Here is a 22,696-nt window from a genome sequence, read left to right as displayed (position 1 = left end):
AGCCCGACTTGAACATCAGGAGGCTGCACAAGGCCACATCATCCGCTGTCTCCAGGATCTCTCTACGCGGCTGGACGGGATTCAAACGACCCTCCGTGGACCTGGCACGTCCTGTGCGTCCACAACAGTGACACCAGCTGTAACCCCACCCACCTTACCCATTTCCATTCCACGTCTTAATCTCCCAACGCCAGCAAAATTTGACGGATCTCCAAGGTTCTGCAGGGGATTTCTTAACCAATGCGAAATCCACTTTGAGCTTCAGCCTGGCAATTTCCCCAGTGACCGTACTAAAATTGCCTATATCATTTCCCTTCTCAGCGGCTCAGCCCTTGACTGGGCATCACCATTATGGGAGAAGTCTGATCCCCTGCTGTCCTCCTATACGGACTTTGTGGCAACATTCAGGCGCATCTTCGACGAGCCAGGCCGGGTAACCTCTGCTTCATCTGAGATTCTCCGTTTACGCCAGGGAACACGTACTGTGGGACAGTATCTCATACAGTTCAACATCCTGGCATCCGAACTGGCATGGAACGACGAGGCCCTGTATGCTGCATTCTGGCATGGCTTATCAGAACGCATCAAGGATGAGTTAGCTACCAGAGACTTGCCCTCTAAGTTGGATGAGCTAATTTCTCTTTGCACGAAGGTTGATCTACGTTTCAGAGAGAGAGCAACCGAGCGAGGAAGATCGTCTGCTCCAAAATCTTCTGCTCCTCCTCTTCGTCAACCGTCTCCATCCAAGGATGAGCCCATGCAAATTGGCCGTTCCCGTCTATCTCCCGCTGAGCGCCGAAGGCGTCTCTCTGAGTCTCTCTGTCTCTATTGTGCAGCTCCGTCTCACATTATCAATGCCTGTCCCAAACGTCCGGGAAACTCCAAATCCTAGCTCGCCAAGGAGAGGGCCGGCTAGGAGTAATGATCTCCTCTCCATCTCCTCATGATTGTAATCTCCCAGTCTCGCTCCAAATTGCTCAACGTTACAGGAACGTCATTGCCCTCCTTGATTCCGGAGCAGCTGGGAATTTCATAACCGAAGCTTATGTTAAACGGTGGTCCCTACCCACCGAGAGACTTCCTTCATCCATCTCCTTAACTGCAGTAGATGGCAGCAAGATTTTTGACGCAGTTATTTCTCTAAGGACTCTACCAGTACGTCTGAGAGTGGGAGTTCTTCATGCAGAATTTATTTCCTTCCTAGTGATTCCAAGAGCCACACATCCAGTGGTTTTGGGCCTTCCATGGCTCCGTCTCCACAATCCGTCGATTGACTGGACGACTACGCAAATACTAGCATGGGGTTCCTCCCCCTACAACTGAGGCTTCCTCCTGTCAGCTAAAACCCTCAGTTGTGACACGATGAAAGATATTGGACTCTTGAGTTCACAAGCCGCTACCATGGCAGTATCGGCTCGGCGGGCCTTGTGGATTCGCCAGTGGAACGCGTATGCAGATTCCAAAAGAAATATGGAGGCTCTCCCATATAAAGGTGAGGCCTTATTTGGCGATGGACTGGATGCGTTAGTCTCGGCGGCTACCACAGGTAAGTCGACATTTTTGTCCTCTGCGCCTGCACAGGCAAAAAAGACATATCACCCGCACATGCAGTTCTTTCGGCCCAATAAATACAAAAAAGCGAGAGGTTCCCCCTTCTTTGCGGGTAGGGGAAGGGGAAAGGGAAAGAAGTCCACAGCAGCTTCAGGTTCCCAGGAGCAGAAGTCTACCCCTACTTCTGCCAAATCTTCAGCATGACGCTGGGGCTCCTTTGCGGGAGGCCTCTTGGGTGGGGGCACGTCTCAAACTGTTCAGCCAAGGTTGGATTCTGTCTGGCCTGGATCCCTGGGTGTTGCAAATAGTGTCCCAGGGATACAAGCTGGAGTTTCAAGACGTTCCCCCATGTCGATTTTTCAAATCGACCTTGCCAGCTTCTCTTCCAGAAAGGGAAGCAGTAACAGCGGCTATCCAAAAATTGAGTCAGGATCAGGTCATAGTCCTGGTACTTTTGTCACATCAAGGGGAGTAGTTTTAGTCAAGCCTTTTTGTAGTTCCGAAGCCGGACGGCTCAGTCAGACCGATCCTAAACCTGAAAAATCTGAATCTCTACTTGAAACGATTCAAGTTCAAAATGGAATCACTGAGCGCAGTGATTTCCAGTCTGGAGGAGGGGGACTACATGGTGTCTGTAGACATAAAAGATGCTTACCTGCATGTTCCCATTTATCCTCCTCACCAGGCTTATCTGAGATTCGCGATTCAGGATTGCCCTTGCCAATTCCAGACGTTACCTTTCGGTCTCTCCACGGCACCGAGGGTATTCACCAAGGTGATGGCGGAGATGATGGTTCTCCTGCGTCAAAAAGGAGTCAATATAATTCCTTATCTAGACGATCTCCTGATAAAGGCAAGATCCAGGGAGCAGTTGTTACAAAACATCACACTCTCCCTGTCAATACTCCAACAACACGGTTGGATCATAAATTATCCAAAGTCACAGTTGGAACCGACGACAAGATTGTCTTTTCTCGGGATGATTCTGGACACAGAAGTTCAAAGAGTATTTCTTCCGGTGGAAAAGGCTCTGGAAATCCAGAAAATGGTAAAACAGATATTGAAACCATCGAGTGTGTCGATCCATCAGTGCATTCGGTTGTTGGGGAAGATGGTGGCGGCCTACGAGGCCATACAGTTTGTCAGGTTCCATGCCAGGGTATTCCAGTGGGACCTGTTGGACAAGTGGTCGGGATCCCACCTACACATGCACCGGAAGATAATTCTGTCATCAAAAGCCAGGATTTCGCTCCTGTGGTGGCTACACAGTTCTCACGTACTAGAGGGACGCATGTTCGGGATTCAGGACTGGGTCCTGGTAACCACGGATGTAAGTCTCCGAGGCTGGGGAGCTGACACTCAGGGGGAAAACTTCCATGGAAAATGGTCAAGTCAGGAAGCCTGCCTTCACATAAACATGCTGGAATTGAGAGCCATTTACAACAAACGGTACATCTTCTTCAAGATCATTCCGTGCAGATCCAGTCGGACAATGTAACAGCAGTCGCGTACATAAACAGTCAGGGTGGAACGAAAAGCAGAGCGGCAATGGCAGAGGTGACGAAGATCCTCCTCTGGGCAGAAAGACATGTAAAGGCTCTGTCGGCAATTTTCATTCCGGGAGTAGACAACTGAGAAGCAGACTTCCTCAGCAGACACGATTTCCATCCAGGAGAGTGGGGTCTCCACCGAGAAGTCTTCACAGAGGTGACAAGTCTTTGGGGAGTTCCTCAAGTAGACATGATGGTATCTCATCTCAACAAGAAGCTTCAGAAATATTGTTCCAGGTCGAGAGACCCTCAAGCAATAGCAGTGGATGCGCTAGTGGCCCAGTGGGTGTTCCGGTCGGTGTGTCTTCCCTCCACTTTCGCTGATCCCAAAGGTGCTCAGGATCATAAGGAGAACAAGAGTTCGAGCAATCTTCATTGCCCCAGACTGGCCAAGGAGGGCTTGGTACCCAGATCTTCAGGAGTTGCTCATAGAAGATCCTCAGCCTCTTCCTCTTCGCAAGGACCTGCTGCAGCAGGGGCCATGCATGTATCAAGACTTATCGTGGCTACGTTTGACGGCATGGCTGTTGAGCACCGGATCCTAGCCCGTAAGGGTATTCCCAAAGAAGTCATCCCCACCTTTATTCAGGCCAGGAAAGAAGTAACGTTGAAACATTACCACCGTATTTGGAGAAAATATGTGTCTTGGTGTGAATCCAAGAAGGCTCCTACGGAAGAGTTTCAGTTGGGACGTTTTCTCCATTTTCTGCAGGCTGGTGTGGAGGCGGGCGTCCGATTGGGGTCAATCAAGGTCCAGATTTCGGCCTTGTCAGTGTTCTTCCAAAAACAATTGGCCTCTCTTCCAGAGGTTCAGACCTTCGTGAAAGGGGTTCTGCACATCCAGCCTCCATTTGTGCCTCCAGTGGCACCATGGGACCTTAATGTGGTGTTGCAGTTTCTTCAATCGGATTGGTTTGAGCCTCTACAAGAGATAGAGTTGAAGTTACTCACTTGGAAAGTGGTGATGCTTTTGGCATTGGCATCCGCACGACGGGTGTCTGAGTTGGGGGCCTTGTCTCACATGAAGATAGGGCAGAGTTGAGAACTCGTCAACATTTTCTTCCAAAGGTGGTTTCATCTTTCCACATAAACCAACCTATTGTGGTGCCAGTAGTTACTGACACGTTCACTGAGTAAAAGTCTCTAGATGTGGTTAGAGCTTTGAAGATTTATGTCGCTAGAACAGCTCGAATACGGAAAACAGAGTCTTTGTTTGTCCTGTATGCTCCCAACAAGATTGGGTGTCCTGCTTCCAAGCAGACTATTGCGCGTTGGATCAGAAGTACGATTCAGCACGCTCATACTACGGCTGGATTGCTGTTATCGACGTCAGTGAAGGCCCATTCCACTAGGAAGGTGGGCTCATCCTGGGCGGCTGCCCGGGGGTTCTCGGCATTGCAACTTTGCCGAGAAGCTACTTGGTCGGGGTCAAACTCATTTACAAAATTCTACAAGTTTGACACCTTGGCCGATGAAGACCTCAAGTTCGGTCAATCGGTGCTGCAGGGTCATCCGCACTCTTCCGCCCGTACTGGAGCTTTGGTATAAACCCCATGGTCATGAAGTGGACCCCAGCATCCTCTAGGACGTATGAGAAAACAGGATTTTGATACCTACCGGTAAATCCTTTTCTCCTAGTCCGTAGAGGATGTTGGGCGCCCGTCCCAGTGCGTACTTTACCTGCAGTTTTGTTTATTAGAGTTATACATGTTGTGTTTTATTAGTTTCAGCATGTTTGCTGTAATTGGTTCATGCCTGTTGGCGTGTGTTATGTTGAATGCCATGTTGTGCGGCATGGTTGAGGTGTGAGCTGGTATGTATCTCACCATTAGTATTAAAGTAAATCCTTTCCTCGAAATGTCCGTCTCCCTGGGCACAGTTCCTATAACTGAGGTCTGGAGGAGGGGCATAGAGGGAGGAGCCAGTTCACAGCCATTGAAAAGTCTTAAGAGTGCCCATGGCTCCTGCAGAACCATCTATACCCCATGGTCATGAAGTGGATCCCAGCATCCTCTATGGACTAGGAGAAAAGGATTTACCGGTAGGTATCAAAATCCTGTTTTTTTTACTTATTTGTGTGATTTAGTTCTCTGACGTCGTTTTAGGCAAATTTCAGCAAAAATATAGAAAATTCTGAAGGGTTCACAAACTTTCAGGCACCACTGTATAACGTTAGTGCAAGCGAGATTGTAAAGGTACCTTGGCACGTGCGCAGTATGATCACGGCACATGCGCAGTCTGCTGATAATCTCTCTGTTCGCAAAAACATCGGCATTGTGTACAAACATGAATTAGGCCCACTATACGTATGCTGGTCATTCCGACCCATTGCGTATCATAAGATTTGCCAATACATTGTATAGTGTGTACCCAACTTGGCCTGAGCAGTTGTTTGCACCTGTCTCCTCACACGTATATGCAGTCATACTTAGTATTATATGGCTTATCTATTCACTAGGACCTGGTGACTACTGGGTCTGTTTATCAAGTTGAGGAAGTCTTTTCTCTGGTGAAAACACAGCTAAACAGATTTTTGTTAGCGTACCTTTTTTTATCGATCCTTAGGGCACCAGCTAGTATTGGGACTTATTCCTTAAGTAAAAACCAGACAGAAATGGTCATGGATATATTCATCATGCAGTGCCGCTATTATTCCACCAATCTAAGTACAAGGACGTAAACAGATAATACTGTCACATACCGGGGGTTAGACAAAAATATGGAAACACCTAGGAAAATAATGATTTTATTACCTAATAAGGTGTAGGATGCAAGATGGCCTGGATTCTCCTTGGAATGGACAAATAAAAGTCCTGGACGGTCGACAATGGAATCTTAAACCATTCTTCATGCAAAACTTGTTCAAGTTCCCGGAGTGATGTTGGAGGCTGATGACATAACAGAACACTGTTCACCAAAAATGACCACAGGGGCTCAATGATACTGTGATCCAGCAATAGGGGGGACCAGGGAAGATGAGACACCTCGTCTGCATGCTCAGAAAACCATGATTGGATGACACTAGCTGTATGAATCGGTGCTTGATCATCTTGGTACCAGGCATCACCTGCCGGAAACAATGGGGTAAATTCACTAAGGTGGGAGAATTTTAGAACTGGTGATGTTGCCCATGGCAATCAATCAGATTCTACTTACCATTTATTTAGCTGCTTCTAGCAGATAATAGATATAATCTGATTGGTTGCTATGAGCAACATCACCAGTTCTAAAAATCTCCCACCTTAGTAAATTTACCCCAATGTCTGCACTATGGGATGGACCTGTTCAGCCAAAATGTCTACATAGTCCTTGGCAGTGACTGAACCGTGCATGGTGATAATGAGGCTGGCAGAATACCATGATATGGCTGCCCAAATCATCACCAACCCTCCACCATGCTTCACTCTTGGCACCAGATAGTCATGATTGTACATCTGGCTCGGTGTTCTCCACATATAAAATTGTCCTGTGGTTGGGAACAGGGTGAAGGAAGATTCATCCGATCAGATGACAGTCTTCAATTGCTCGTCAGTCTACGATTTATGAGTGTTACACCACTCTCTCTACTTCTGGGAATTTGCCGGGTTTACTAATGGTTTGGCAACTGCAGCTCGCACATGAATATTGTACTTGTGGAGTTCCCACCTCACAGTTCTTGTCAACACGGGGTGTGGGCCAAGGAAATTCAGCTCAGCAGTCACTTTTGTAGTGGTTGTCTTCTTATTCTTGCCCTCAATCCTCAATGCCCTTCTGTCTCTGGAAACTCAGTTTACACTTTCGTCCACACTGGTGTTTATTAGCTGATGATATTTTTCCGGAAACTGTATATGCCATCATTACCTTTGATACAGTTCCTAGAGATATCCCAAATAAATTGGCTACTGCGGTCACAAACGCACATACTATGTGGGCATCAACAATTTGCCCTCTCTGAAAGTCCGTGAGCACAGATATGATTCACTAACGCCTGGACAGTACAATTTCGACGGAGCAACTGAGACCTCCAACTGCCTCAACCAGGGGCGTAGCCACAACTTTGTGGGCCCCATAGCAATATTTTGAAGCGGCCCTTCTCCAAATGCTTCTAGAGAGATACCTCTCTGCAGCAGTTGTTACTTTTATCCCCCATAATAGTGCCCTAGTTCATTTTCTGCACCATAAGTGCCCTAGTTCATGTTTTTTTCATATTGCAGGGCTGCAAGGACACATGATGCCACACTGTACCCCCAATTTACATTATGACACACTATAGTGCCTCCACTTCATATTGTGCCACATTACAGTGCCCCAGCTCATATTATGTAACATTATAATGCCCTCCAGTTCGTTTTATACCACATTACAATGAGCAGGTACATCGGCATAACTAGATATATTGTAGGGCCCAATGCAAAAGTAATTAAGGGCCCTTGTGTACCACCCAATGGTGAAAAATGTATATAACACATGTAATTGCGACAGGGAAGGTGGGCCCCTCTCAGCTCTGAGCCCCATAGCAGCTGCACTCCCTGCACTTATGGTAGCTACGCCCTTGGCCTCAACAGGTTTCCCCTCATACAGGAAAAACAAACTACTATGGCACCACATCCGGGTTGACGTAAAAAAATTGTACGTCTTATTCACGCACGCCGTCAGTGTACTGTTTCCATATTATTGTCTAACCCCCTGTATCTGTCACATACTCCAGTCGTCTCTCATTTTGTTTTTCTGCTTTTATTGTCTTTACTTCTGCCCTGCCATATAACTAAAACTGTATTTTTGCCTTTTTTGCCACTGTTTCACTTCACCTCTTCCCTACAGCTCTCTGGCCATTCTCCATTTCCTCTTTTATAATTTCCCCAAGGCTTATCATGTCTCTACATATAGCTTATTGCGCTCATTACAAACTATGTAGAGCTCTCAAGATGGCTGCCTTGCCTGTTACTCTTGTGGGTGGGATGAACAATCTTCCGATCAAATGATACTCTTGGTAACCTGTATCATGTAAGATACACATTGGTGAAATACACTGTTACAAATGTCCGTCCTCACCCACGCTGACAGGCAATCACCTCATGCACTGACATGCTAACTCTATTTACTTTCATATCTTAAATGCGCTCTCATCAGCTCGTAGTAGAAGCACTTCTTGTTCCTATTTTTTTTTTTTTCCAATAAATGTTTATTGTTTTATGGTATAATAACAAGGCAAGTGAGACAGCGTTCATAGTTTAACCGATAATACAAGGAAACACAATCCGTTAGGTTTAAACAGTAACAGTTAAACCTAGACAATATGGCCAGATATGAATAAACTCAATGTCCAGGTTAATATCTCCCGACCGAGATCAAATCCGGCCTCTCTAAATTAAGAAATTAAGGCTGTCTAAACCATGGCATTTCTTAACACTAAAACTAATAAAGAAGTAAGGGACAGAAAAGAGTACAGGGTGGAAAAAGAGATTCAGAAAAAGAGGGGGGGGGGGGGGGGCAGAGACAGTGTGGACTTTCTCAGGTCCAGTCTGTTATGCACACCAGTGCCTGCAGGAAAGTACTGGTGTCAGGACTGTTATGCACTCCAGTGCCTGCAGGAATGTACTGGTGTTAGAACTGTTATGCAAAACAAATGGACTTACAGACAGACTGGGGAATATGACATAACGTACACAGAAGGTGATAGGTTAACAAAATACACACAAAGTGAACAGAGAAGCCCAGAGGCTAAGGAACTGGGTATCTCCCTTGTATTAGAACTGCTCAGATGGGAAAAGCAAGATGTTGTGTTTTAATACGTAGAGAACCCGAAATGCTGTTGCTAAGGGCAACAGCAAAACCCTAAAGGGTTACCAACGGGTGTGGCAGTAAACTCCTTGGTCAGAGATGGAATGATAGACACAAGGAGAGTCTCCACAATCCTAATTCTCACTTGCAGTGCACAGGTTCAGCTTACTGCCACTAAACTGACCCCTGACACCTAGCACAGTGAGACAGGATTAGACAGGCAAGTCTTAGAATACAGCCGCAAACTTGCTAAGTTCACAGAGTAGTAACAGAACCCCAGCAAGCTAAACGACTGACTCCAGTCTTACTGCTAGGTCTGGATTGGCAGAGTGTAATACCAAATCCCCAGGCCTATTTGCAGTAAGCAACAAACAAATACAAAGCTACACAGTACTGGCTAACTTTCAGAAACTGACTAACCAACAAAGATTCAGCAGCATCTGCTTACCCTGAGAAGAGGCCTTATAAAGCAGGTGCTGTCCACGCCCCACTCAGACCTCACAGACTGTGAGCACAAAAACCAGCACCGGATCCCCTGCCATGCACAGAGCCTATAACCACTGCACAGCAAAAGACCCGAACCGGAGTATCAGCTGCGCTCAGGTCACTCCGCTAGCACTTGTCTCCCGGTTGCCATGACGACGTGGCAGCACAGGGCAGGAGACCCTAACACAGTCGGGTCAAGGAGCAGAAATATCAACAGCTAACATCGAGTGACAATATGACAACTAAAAGTTGGAAATAGGGACCCTTGTGGGGGACCCGAGTTAAAGTATCAATGTCATGCAAGCTTGTGAGGATTTAAATTCCAGCCAAGGGGACCAAGTAGTCGAGAATCTCCGATGGGACTCCGGAGTCACCCGCAACTCCTCCATAGACATATACCAGTCTACTCTGGCCACCCACTCCCTCACAGTAGGGGGGTCAGTGGACCGCCAGCGAACCGGGATAACTGCTTTAGCTGCGCTATTAAGGAATTTTAACAAAGAGTTTTTGTAGGTCGACAGGGGCCATGTAACTCAGTTGAGAAGCCAGAAGGCAGGCTCAGCAGGAACCTCCGAACCCACTATCATCTTTGAGTTAGCAATAACTTTATTCCAAAATGGACGAAGTGTGGGGCAGTCCCACCAGATATGCATCGGGGAGCCCGTTGCAGTATTACATCGCCAGCACGTGTCGGGTACATCAGGGAACATTTTAGCCAGGGTTAGGGGACACCTGTACCACCGGGATAAGACTTTAAAGTGCGTTTCGAGGACTGAATAACTTGAGGAAATCACAAAGGTGGCTTGGAAACACTTCTCCCAGTCCTCCTCTGACAGGTCTATCTGTGTGTCATGGCCCCAATCTTTGGCATATTTAGGGAGATCTGGAAATTCTTGTTCCTATTTTTGATTGCATGGATACTCTCTCATTAACTATTTGATGTCACAGATAAGATGGTTAAAAGCAGAAGTAGACTGCAATCCTCTGGTAGCACTATCACTCCTTTATTTCCTTTAGTGTGGGGATCACTACACCACAGAATTATGTGTTTATGCTTTCACTAACATAATTATATCACATATGAGTTTTATGATCTTACTAAATAATAATAACTAATATATTTTGCCATGGGCCTTTCATTAATTGATATATTTTACCAGCACAAGTGATGTTCTATAGCTGTATCCATTCAAATACAAAATTAATCTCTTCAGTTTCTCCTTATATTCATTTATGTATATACCAAATATATGTCCTCTCATTGTGGGTTCAATATCTAAGAAGAAAACCCCCAAAAGTAGAAGGCAGTTATTATAACATCCTCCTTCCTACTTTTCTTTTCCCTAAGATACCTTGCAGATGACCACAGGGAATTCTATACAAGCAATTGATTAATTATCTAGAAAGTACACAAGGAAACTGCAATAACACAAAATATAATTTATTTATGCAATTCACTTTTAATCAGTGAATTGTTTTTGCTGAAAGAATAGCTTACAACAGTTTGAATGCTACTTGCATATTGGATACATCAATTCAGCCTCTTATACTGTTTCATCACAATTATGTTACTATTTGTTTTCATGGAATGAATTCCTAAATGTGAGATTATTAAGGCCTGGATGTTAAGGCCGGGCTAAACCATTCATGGAATGAATTTCTAAACGTGAGATACAGGTACTAAGGCCTGGATATTAAGGCCGGGCTAAACCATTCATGGAATGAATTTCTAAACGTGAGATACAGGTACTAAGGCCTGGATGTTAAGGCCGGGCTAAACCATTCATGGAATTAATTTCTAAACGTGAGATACAGGTACTAAGGCCTGGATGTTAAGGCCGGGCTAAACCATTCATGGAATGAATTTCTAAACGTGAGATACAGGTACTAAGGCCTGGATGTTAAGGCCGGGCTAAACCATTCATGGAATTAATTTCTAAACGTGAGATACAGGTACTAAGGCCTGGATGTTAAAGCTGGGCTAAACCATTCATGGAATGAATTTCTAAATGTGACATACTAAGGCCTGGATGTTATGGCCGGGCTAAACCATTCCTTGTAAATGATTGCCCCTGAGTTTGGTTGGCATCCTGCACGGCCGCTGAACTCGGACTTCATTATATTTCGGCCGTAGTATCATTTGAGTAAACAGATCTTGTCTCCATATCCTAGCAAAGTGTCATCTGGAACAAGATGCTTACAGTGCCACCGCTAGGAGTTACAGATTTATCTCACCGTGTGTACACAGCTTAAGTTTATATTTTTTGTATTACTTACCTCTGCTGAAGGCAAGCACATATAACATGGGCTTTCACAAGAGGATGATATGACCTATGTTGTAGAACTGCAATATTGTACACCAATGTGCTGGTTGTCATTGGATTGGATATTTATCCACATTTATACTTAAGTGTTTTTGTATGTCTGTCTTTTGTAAGTCCTTGGATAAAAGTTAAGTTTTAACATTTTTAAGGTCATTAGGTCGACACCACTCAGGTCGACAGTCATTAGGTCGACCACTATTGGTCGACATGCATTAGTACGGCAGGGTCACTAGGTCTACATGGTCATTAGGGCGACATGTACTAGGTCGACAGTTCAAAAGGTCGACATGTGCTTTTAAAAAATTTTAAAAAAAATTTGGACTTTTTCATACTTTACGATCCATGTGGATCCATGTACAGTTGGAAACAGTAACCTGTGCCGAGCACAGTGAGGCGCCTTGCTTCCGCTCGCCATGTGAGGGGACACGGTGCACTAATTGGGGTTCCTCGTCACTTTACGAAGAAAACTACACCAAAAAAAGTAAAAAAAACCTCATGTCGACTTTTTGAATTGTTGACCTAGTACATGTCGACCTAATGACCATGTCAACCTAATGACTGTCGACCTAAGTTGTGTCGACCCAATGACCCATACCCGATGGCAGCCTCACTTTTAGTATGGTTTCTTTCCTTCAATTATTAAGCTCTTTGAGTCATTTTGGAGAAAAGCGCTATATAAATAAACATTATTGTTATCAGTGTCTGAACTGATAATTGAACCCATCTCATCGTTTTAGTGGTGGTGTGTACAATATACAATATTAAGTAGAAATAGAAAAAAAACTATTTTTTTGCCCCATTGTAAAAATAATGAAATTATTAACATTTCTCCTTTTCTTTAAAGGGTACGTCACACAAGCGGATTCATTCAGCAATGTCCCCTCCACGTTCTGCGTATAAAGTGCTCAGTAAAACTGCTAGAATGTGAGTACTCTCAGCAGACTGAGCTGCTACCCATGCTATGGACACTCAGCATCATCACGGCTGCTATTCAGGCCCACTCTGTCTCCTCCAACATCCGTGTGCAAACCTCCCATGTCCATCTGCTATGACATACATGTGTGCTGATGACCTGCATGAACATTCCAAAATCATTCCGGTTCCCCAGAATTATCAGCTGTGCACCAAACATGGCTTAGAGGCACCCTCGGTTTGCAGCATGCATCCATTAAAGGACGTAGACTGCCATGTTCTTGGAGATGGGTTTCACCCTCTACAAGTGTGCCATGCAAGTACCAAGGAATCAAGCACTATTGCTGAACCCAGGCTATATCGGAGCTTGGAGAACCTACACTGGTCAGAATCAAGTGTGTTTGCACACTACACGAACATGGATAGTGAAATTGTTCTGCATTGTAGAAGCACAAGGCACATCTCAGTAGGATCTTCAGGGAATGTGTCACTCCAGAGCATGTCAGAGAGGGGAACTGTGTACAAAGATCTTAATTTACCACATCTTTCCAAAGTACCTCAGTGGCTTTTTCCTGCAGCAGATGACAAGTTATCCTGTAGTGATGCCAAAAGAGAACTGAAGGAGAAGTTAAGAACTCACAGCTCTAAGACTGTAGAACCCAGCAGACCTGTCCGCCCACAGACTTTTATGGTTGACAGTATGGCATGGGCAACTGCAGACAGACCATGTCAGCACTGCAAGTGTAATGCGCCCTGTAGCACAGTATCTGCAGTTCAACCTGCACTTTCAAACAGCACAATGCCAGGAACCAGGCAATGCACAAGAAACTTCTACCACAGGATAAGTCCAGAGCACATTAAGCAGGAAGCCAGGAGGAGGCTTCAGCTACGCAGGCAGAATAGCTCCCCTAACCTGACATTATACCAAGGAGAGAGTGAGAGCAAAGGTTTGGTGAAGTCAAAAACTGCAGAGTCTTTCAAAGAACAGAGGCAATGCCCGGGCAGGGTGTGGGAAACAGAACCCACAAAGAAGCCATGCAGTAAAGGCAGGTTGTACATTCCAACATTTGAAGAATTTAAGAGGATGCGCAGTAAGGAAAAGAGCTGCATATCAAAGAATGATGTCTGCTTGGAAAATGCAGAACCCTTCATACATAAGAGAGCTGTGCAAGAACGGGATAGAAGCACTGAGCGGAACATTAATACAGTTAATGCCAGTCTTAGACAGGCCCATGAGCAAGAATCCACTTCTACGCCTAATGGAATCAGTACTTTGCAAGATCAGTCCCTGAGTTACAGTGATACTAACAGCAGAGGTCCGTTCAATGTACAGCATGGCTCATTAGACAGCAGAGTTCACCCTTCATACTGGCCTACATTCACAGCTCCCATTTGTTCCAGTCCTGTCTCAAGGTTCCCATTCCAGGCGCTAACCATGCATAGTGCGAAAGAAGAGCTTGTGGTGTGTGATTCTCATGTGTCTGATATGAATAGGTCTAGTGGATTCCGTGGCATTGCTGAGCAGGGTCCTTCTTCTGAAGCCCACTCTTCTTGCTGTCCATCTTTGCTTTTAGAAGCAACTGATCTGTCCGGTTATGGTGCCAAGCTGCAGAAAATGAAAGACGGCCTCATAGGATCAGCTATTGATCTTATCAAGAAAAGGTAATATGTTTTATAAATCTTTGATATGCAGAAGTAGGAAGTCAGTTGCAATTGAATCTGAAGCCAGAGTTTCAGTGAAGCAATAGAGGAAGATATATATTTCTGTTGTAATGGAGCAGGATACACACTGTCACCCAGCATCACAGGAAATCATGGTAGTCCAGAGATACAAAGGAAAGTTAGTTTGGCCATAACCTAGAGATTGTTTAAAATTGTTTAGAATAACTATCAGACTCTTAACAACTTATGTTATGTAGATAATAGTGCAGGTATGAGTGCCTCAACACAAAAATACAAAATACGTATTTCAAAACTGCACATAAGAGATTTATTATTATAGTTTAGTTACAGTATATACAGCAGCTCCATCAAGTTATGCAGTGCTGTACACTGTAAGTCACAAAGGACACTGCCCCAGTGGGCCACCTAACACTTACACACAGACACATACAGTAGACACTATAAACATGTGTATGATTTGATGGCCGATATAGACTGAAATAGCAAACTCAGGGCAGTATTGTGCTATATATAATTAGGTTAAAGGAAAATCTCTGAAACGAGAACGATTGTTTTGAGAAACTGAGAAAAATGTCTGCTGAGAACATACAGCTTTCAGTCGATCACTTTGTTTACTGATTTACTGTCAGTCTGTAAAGATTATTTACAAGCACAAAATGGGACGGATATAATGGCTTGCGAGACGGCCGGAGCTCCAAGATTCCTGCTGAACTTGTAAGTTTTTTTAAAGCAGCAAACGTTTACAAGGCAAAACCAACCAAGTTTTGCCTTGTAAACGTTTGCTGCTTTAAAAAATTTTTCAAGTTCAGCCGGAGTCTCGTAGCTCTGGCCGTCTCGCAAGCCATTACATCCGGTCCATTATATGGACCCACAACCCATCTAGATTTGTGGACTTGTGCCTATTTATCCACCACTGCATAGTAAGGATCACAAACACATTGATTTTTGGGGACCACCCGTGATATGGAGCTCACATATATTTGTAGGATTGAAAGTGCACATAAAGATGCGCATGGATTATAGACTAAAACGTTAATTCTAATCTACTCTTAGGTTAGAAGGCCTCCTTTATTCATTTCAGGTTGTTTAGTTTCTCCTGAAATACTGGTTTTGCCTTTATTATGTGTCTCATTTCTGTATTGCATATTTTTATTACAGTTGTAATTGTGCCCTAACTTGCATCAATTGTGCCTGTAGGGTACAAAATACACCCCTTCCTCCACAAAAAGTATGGAGTGATTCCTGATAATTGTAACCTGCTAATCGCCTCCAAAATAAACTCTAGTCCAGAGTTTCCCAAACTCCACCACTACAGCCAAGATTTAAGAATATCCATGCTTGAGTCCAGGGCCAAAATTTACTAAGAATTCGAGTTTGTCCGATTTGTGTTTTTTTTTCTAAGTCCCAATCCGGGAATTCACTAAGCACCAATCTCGGCAGTGTTTGGACTATTCGTAATGGTTTGATTAGCAAAGTTCAGAAATACGAATGAATAGACCATCGGTCAAACGCGGCTGTTATTTCATACAATACGGGCATGCACTATTCATTCGTATTTGGGTGTTAGTCTCTGAGTGCTCAAGTGCGGGTCTGTTTTTTTTTCGATTCGTTAAAAAAAGCAGCAAAAAAATAGACCTGCTTTTTCCAGTCGAGTTTGGATAACCATGCACGGATCAGTGAGATCTGTGCATGGTTATCTATGGGAAAGGGTCTGTTTAGTGTTAAAACTTAAAAAAAAATTGCGTGGGGTCCCCCCTCCTAAGCATAACCAGCTTCGGGCTCTTTGAGCCGGTCCTGGTTGTCAAAATATGGGGAAAAAAATGACAGGGGTTCCCCCATATTTCATCAACCAGCACTGGGCTCTGCGCCTGGTCCTGGTTCCAAAAATATGGGGGACAAAAAGCATAGGGGTCCCCCGTATTTTTGAAACCAGCACCGGGCTCCACTAGCCAGGTACATAATGCCACAGCCGGGGGACACCTTTATACTGGTCCCTGCAGCCCTGGCATTACATACCCAACTAGTCACCCCTGGCCGGGGTACCCTGGAGGAGTGGGGACCCCTTAAATCAAAGGGTCCCCCCCCTCCAGCCACCCAAGGGCCAGGGGTGAAGCCCGAGGCTGTCCCCCCCATCCAAGGGCGGCGGATGGGGGGCTGATAGCCATGTGTAAAAAATGTGAATATTGTTTTTAGTAGCAGTACTACAAGTCCCAGCAAGCCTCCCCCGCAAGCTGGTACTTGTGTTTTGTCAGGCAGTGTTTTACTCATCACTCCCGTAAAACACTGCCTAACATTACAAATCACATCGACATCAGAAAAAACGAATTGGGAAAAGTTGGCAGCTTAGTGAATGATCGTATCAGGATTCAAAAAGTTGCAGTAAAATGCACCCGATACCATTCGAGTTCAAACACCCTTCAAAACGGCAAAAACACGAATCTTTGTAAATATACCCCCAGATGTTTAAATCATATTGAGTACTTATTCAGTCACCTGTGCTTAATAATGGATATCCTTAAAACCTGGACTGTAATGGGGGAGTTTAGGAAACTCTGCCCTGATCGATTTATACGGTGATAATTGGGCTGAGGTTTAGTGTTTTCAGTAATGAAATAACTGTAATGTCCCCCAGCTGTATTGCTGAAACTCCAGCCAGTGGATCATGTGACGAAACCACATCCCAGGAGCAAAGCAATCAATCTTCTGCTGCCTCCATGACAACACAAAGCTGCCAGAAGGTTCCAAACAATGAGGTATCCTCTGACCCAAAACCCAATGTAAGTACAGAGACATCTGGGCCATAGATCATGATGATCAAATTGGGAAACCTAGTAATATTGTTGAACACCACGATTCATTCTAACTTTCAGGGAATTCATTAGTGGGGCTGGGAGTGTCAGAAAACAAGCAATCTCTCCTAAGTGCCCCTCCAACATGTTAGGCTGACAGTTATATTAGGGTGACAACAAGTGAGGCTGACAGTTATATTAGGTTGAATGGTAGGGTCAGTACCGGGGGCACACGATCAATGCGGTCAGCCCATCAGTGCAGAATAAAGATATCAAACAGCTATATAGCTTGCATCTTAGGCACCCTCCTAGGGCCCGATAAGCACTGAAGGCCCATATTACTCTAATCCATTGTTATGTGAGGACCTCTTAATGAAAAGATGTAGTACCAAACAAATATCTTGCCTAGGGCCCCATGGGGTCTTTAACAGGCTCTGCCAGCAGGGGTTTTCTTCACCTCCCTATTCTCTCTCCAATTGGGATGGTCTCTAGCTTAAAATTGATACCTTGGCTACTAATGATGCAACTAGATGGCGCAAAACTATTAAAGATATGAGAGATACACATGGGGAGGAATAAAAAAATATATATTTATACAACATCTTAGTTGTTTGTAAACACCTCTTATTAGATGCAGTGACTTTTCATTGTGGGGAAACGTGTTTGTTTCTGTAACAACCGTTTTCCTCTTCCTAGTCTATCTATATAACCCTTTGGGTGCCTTTTCAGAGGCATTCTTCATGCCTCATTAACTGAATTATCACTTCCAAAAAGCTACTCTTTCTGCGGAGTCAGCTTTTCGGAAGTGTGATACTTTCCCCTACAGCTGCGGTATCCCGTTACTTTTTGCAGGATTTCCTTCTGCAGTACGGATGTTAAATGTATGAGTGTATTATTTTTTTGCAGGATTTCCATCTGCAGTACGGATGTTAAGTGTATGAGTGTATTATTTTTTATGGGTTTTTATGTATGTTATGACTGTGTCGCCTGCTATCAGGTGCTATGTACTATTTTAATTTTGTCTGTCAATTTGTTTTGGCTGATGACAATAAACTGAACTTGTACTTGAACTAATTCTGATCATGATCATGCGCCTTTATCATGTTCAATGTGCCAGTATGATCTATTCTATATATATATATATATATATATATATATTAATACATAGGTTCTCAAAATTGGTCCTCAGGGCCCAAAACAGTTTGTGTTTTCCAGATCTCTTAACATAATCACCTGTGGATCTTTTAAAACGTGTCAGTACGTAATGAGTACACCTCTGCTCCAGCTTAGTGACCTGGAAGACATGGAGGTATATTCTATTGCTGTCGAAACTGCCATCTTGTCGGAAAGTTTTCGACTTTTTCAGGTCGGAAGGGGTTCCGACCTATTCAATCCCCGGATTTTTTATCCGACAAGTTGGGGAACTCGACTTGTTGGAAAGCACGTGGATCAGCGGAATAGCTGCCGATCCGCGAGCTTCTGTCGGAAACTGGGAAAAATTTGACAGGTTTTGGCCCCATTTCCGACCATCTCAATGCGACTTTAAAAAAAGTCGGATTGAGATGAGGGTGCTGAGAGGAGGAGACAGGGGAGAGCAGCGGGAAGACAGGGGAGAGCAGCGGCTACAGCACAGCATAGCAGGAGGATGGGGCACTGCCGCCACTCACGGCAGCGTCCACCCAGCTTCAGCAAGCGAGACCCCGCTTGCTGAAGCCGGGTGGACGCTGCCATGAGGTCTGGCGGTGGTGCTCCATCCTCCTGCTATGCTGCTGTAGCCACTGCTCTCCCCAGTCTCCTCCTCTCAGCACCCTCATCTCAATCCGACTTTTTTTTTAAGTCGGATTGAGATGGTGAGGAACTGCCAAATCCTTTTGGATTTGGCCGTTCATTGAATAGGTCCTGTCAGATCCATTCCGACAAATTCATGTCGGAATGGATCCAACTTTAATTGAATATACCCCATAAGCTGTTTGGGGTCCTGAGGACCGAGTTTGACAACCACTGTATTAATAGATCTGAATAGCCCCCAGTAGCAGCCATCATACAGCAGCCACCTTCTGACTATGCTCTCCGCAAGGTTGGTCAGCCAGTGTGCGCCGCGGTGTTAGGGGGAGAAGTTTCCTACTGCTGTGTTGGGGGTGATGCCCAGGGAAGTCACAGAGTGGTCTGTGAGCTGGGGCAGTGTTCTACATACACACAGCTGCAGCCCCCCGCTGCTGCCATCTGGGAGCTTGGAGGGAACGAGTAACTGTAGTGAAGCAGAGATCTTGGGAAGACTATCGGGTGCTGTACGCCATCTCAGGTTGGTACACAGTAACACAAGTTCAGGAATACATAGCTTTTTGTAACTTGATTAATGACATACTTTCCAAATCCTCATATTACTTAATGTTTGGGAACTGTGGAAATTATTGAAGGAGAATTTTAACTAGGAGATGTCAGTGAAATCACCTGCGTTACAGTTATGGAATGGCCCTGACACTTATTTTTTCAAAATTTCTACATATTTTTGTAGAAAGTAAGGGGTGATGTGGGACATTTATTGTATATTCCTCCTGTACTTCTGTGGTTCTGCTCTGCATTACCCAATAAAATGTACAGATAGCAAATGAACTGGTTGTGTATTCTGGACCTCATTCTGATTTTTTCGCAGTTGAGCTATCACCAGACTGCGCATGCGTCTAAGTCCATGCACCGTAATGGTCTTGCGACAGCGGTCCCAGAGAGGATTTATTTGCAAAGTAATTGACAGTCAGGGACAATTTGGGGGGAGGCAATGGGGAGTGGCGACAAATACGCAGGTGCGTCGCAACTATTAGTGGGGGGACGTGTTTAAGGCTGCTGCTGCAACCGCATATGCAGTTGCAGTTATTCGGTCTTCTTAAGGTGGGTACACACAGCCCGATATAGCGGACGTTCTCTTGAATGGCCGATATATATTGCGGGTTCGTCGGCCAGTGTGTACGGGCGATATGTCTGTGAACTCCGTCGTTCACAGACATATCGCGTGGGCCTCGCAGCATAGCCGATGCCCAATATATCTACCAATATTTTGTCGCGTCGCTGTGTGTTCACATGCTGCGGCGTGCAGTGATTGACAGCTGAACTGTGCGGGCGGGCATGCGTACACGCCCGCCCAGTTCATGATGTCATTTCCCGACGGATCGGGCAGTGTCTATGCTCAACACACTGCCCGATCCGTCCATAGATATATCTGCCCATCAGTTGATCGGCAGATATATCTGCCAGTGTGTACCCATCTTTACAATGTGTAGTTAAGGATCATTTGCCAGTGCTCTCTGCATCAGAGCCGTATTATAGGCATGGCGGCCATCCAGGGCCCCCCACACACAGGGGGGCCCCCACACTCCGTCAAACACTCCCTGCTTCAGCTCCCCTGCACCCTGCCTGGTCGGCTCAGTGCGAGTCCCGGCAGCACGATTGTTTTTCGATTTGAGACAGAGACAACTTTGTCTCCATCTCTACAGTAAGCTCCGCCCCCTCATAGACATAATGCCGCTATTTGCGAGCGTAAGGGTGAAGGGGCGGGGCCTAACACAGTGAAGTGCCTGCCCCATCAGACAGTGAACTGATGCTGCTGCAGCCAAACGGAACAGGTAGTTTATCCTGCTCTATTTCTGCCTCCCTCTCTCTCAATGCGACACCCTCTTTCTCTTCCCCTCTCTCTTGCTCCCCTCTCTCACTCCTGACACACACTCTCCCTCTCTCTTGTTCCCCCTTCTCACTCTCTCTCTCCCTGACACCCTCTCTCCCTTGCTCCCCTTTCTCTCTGTCTCTCTCCCTTTCTAACAACCCCCCTCTCTCTCCCTGTCACCCTCTCTCCCTTGCTCCCCCCTCTCTCTGTCTCTCTCCCTCCCTAACAACCCCCCCTCTCCCTGACACCCTCTTTCTCGCTCTCTCTCTCTCTCCTGCTCCCTTCTCTCTCCCTCCCTAACACCCTTTATCCCCTTCCTCTTTCTTTTCCCTCTCTGTCTTCCTGACTTTCTCTTGCTCCCCTCTTTCTCTATCTCTGTCTCTCATTCCCCCCTCTCACTCTGTCTCTGCCTCCCTGACACCCTAAAAAATCCTCAATCAAAAAGGACGTATCAGGCGCTCCTAAACATTAATTAAACTCAAATTATCTCGTACACCTGTATTTTTGGTAGCAGCTGCTCTCATAAGGTGTTCTGAACACCAAACAACACAAAACAATACTGTCTATAAAGATAAACAATTCAGAGAGCGCATGGATGCAAAGAAAAAGAATAACAATTTAATATAGAATGAATCAATTAAAATGCAATATTGCTATATATTAGAAACATGTATCATAAAAACCGCACTAGTGGAGACCTCTGAACTAATAGTAGGAAATGTTTATAATTCCAGATAAATCCGATGAGGGAAGAAGTCCTCAATTGAAATAGTGAAGCAAAGTTCAATGTCCCACCAATCAGGTGATAATGCTTAAATGACACAATAGAACCGTAGCAGGTCCACTTAATTCCTCTTAAACGGAGATGGTGAAGTTCTTTAATTTAAACATGCAGAATAGAACTGATGCTTCCCACACCCTTCTGATGAAACCGACTTGCCCTATGTCGGAGAAATGCGTTAAGGTTCAGGGATTTTAACCGCACTTTTTGGAGCCCAGACAACTATAGCAAACAGCCGCAGCGCTGGTTTTTACACACGGAGCACTCAGCACCTGGCCGTGGTTCAAGGTTCCCCCCTCCTCTTCCCCTATCCATCGGGACTCTCCGCTTCTGACTGCCTCATCTACACAGCCGCATTTGCCCAGGGGTTCTGGAAGCGGCAGGACAATACATCTGCTCCGGTGAGATACCATCTTTGTCGGATAGTGGTGGGGGGTTTGCAGCCTAACCACAGGCTGTGGGAAGCATCAGTTCTATTCTGCATGTTTAAATTAAAGAACTTCACCATCTCCGTTTAAGAGGAATTAAGTGGACCTGCTACGGTTCTATTGTGTCATTTAAGCATTATCACCTGATTGGTGGGACATTGAACTTTGCTTCACTATTTCAATTGAGGACTTCTTCCCTCATCGGATTTATCTGGAATTATAAACATTTCCTACTATTAGTTCAGAGGTCTCCACTAGTGCGGTTTTTATGATACATGTTTCTAATATATAGCAATATTGCATTTTAATTGATTCATTCTATATTAAATTGTTATTCTTTTTCTTTGCATCCATGCGCTCTCTGAATTGTTTATCTTTTATAGACAGTATTGTTCCCTGACACCCTCTCTCCCTTATTCCCCTCTCACTCTCTCTCTCTCTCTCACTGACACACCCCTCTCTCCCGGTCACTCCCCCTCCCTCTCTCTGACACCCCCTCTCACCCTTCACTCTCTGTCTCTCTCACATTGTCTCTTTCTCTCCTTGACATGCCCTCTCTCTGTCACTCCCCGCTCATTTTACCTGATGCCCTCTCTTGCTCCCCTCTCTCTGTCTCTGTCTGTCTCTCCATCCCTGACACCCACTCTTTCACTCTTGGTCCTATCTTGCCTCATCTCTCTCTCCCTCTGACTCTCTACCTCTCTCTCTCTTGCTCCCCCTTTCTCTGTTTCCTTCCTTGACAACCTCTCTCTCTCTCTCTTCCTGACACCCTCTCTT

At 45.2% G+C, this 22,696-nt stretch overlaps 1 protein-coding gene across 3 annotated transcripts in view; it reads left to right on the top strand.

Annotated features, from left to right (window-relative positions):
• Positions 1-22,696, top strand: part of LOC134945028 (uncharacterized) — a 277,136-nt gene that overhangs the window by 210,715 nt on the left and 43,725 nt on the right. For 2 of the 3 annotated variants that reach the window (XM_063934039.1, XM_063934038.1), the window contains exons 3-5: positions 12,516-12,595; positions 14,078-14,245; positions 16,899-17,043. In XM_063934039.1, the coding sequence (XP_063790109.1) occupies positions 12,516-12,595; positions 14,078-14,245; positions 16,899-17,043 (393 nt within the window). Of the gene's footprint in view, positions 1-12,515; positions 14,246-16,898; positions 17,044-22,696 lie in introns of those variants that run through there. The other variant, XM_063934037.1, reaches the window with a different exon arrangement.

This window comes from Pseudophryne corroboree, chromosome 7 (genome assembly GCF_028390025.1).
Source record: "Pseudophryne corroboree isolate aPseCor3 chromosome 7, aPseCor3.hap2, whole genome shotgun sequence".
NCBI lineage: Eukaryota > Metazoa > Chordata > Amphibia > Anura > Myobatrachidae > Pseudophryne > Pseudophryne corroboree.
The sequence above is the reverse complement of the archived record's forward strand: the minus strand, read 5'-3'. Positions and strand labels throughout refer to the sequence as shown.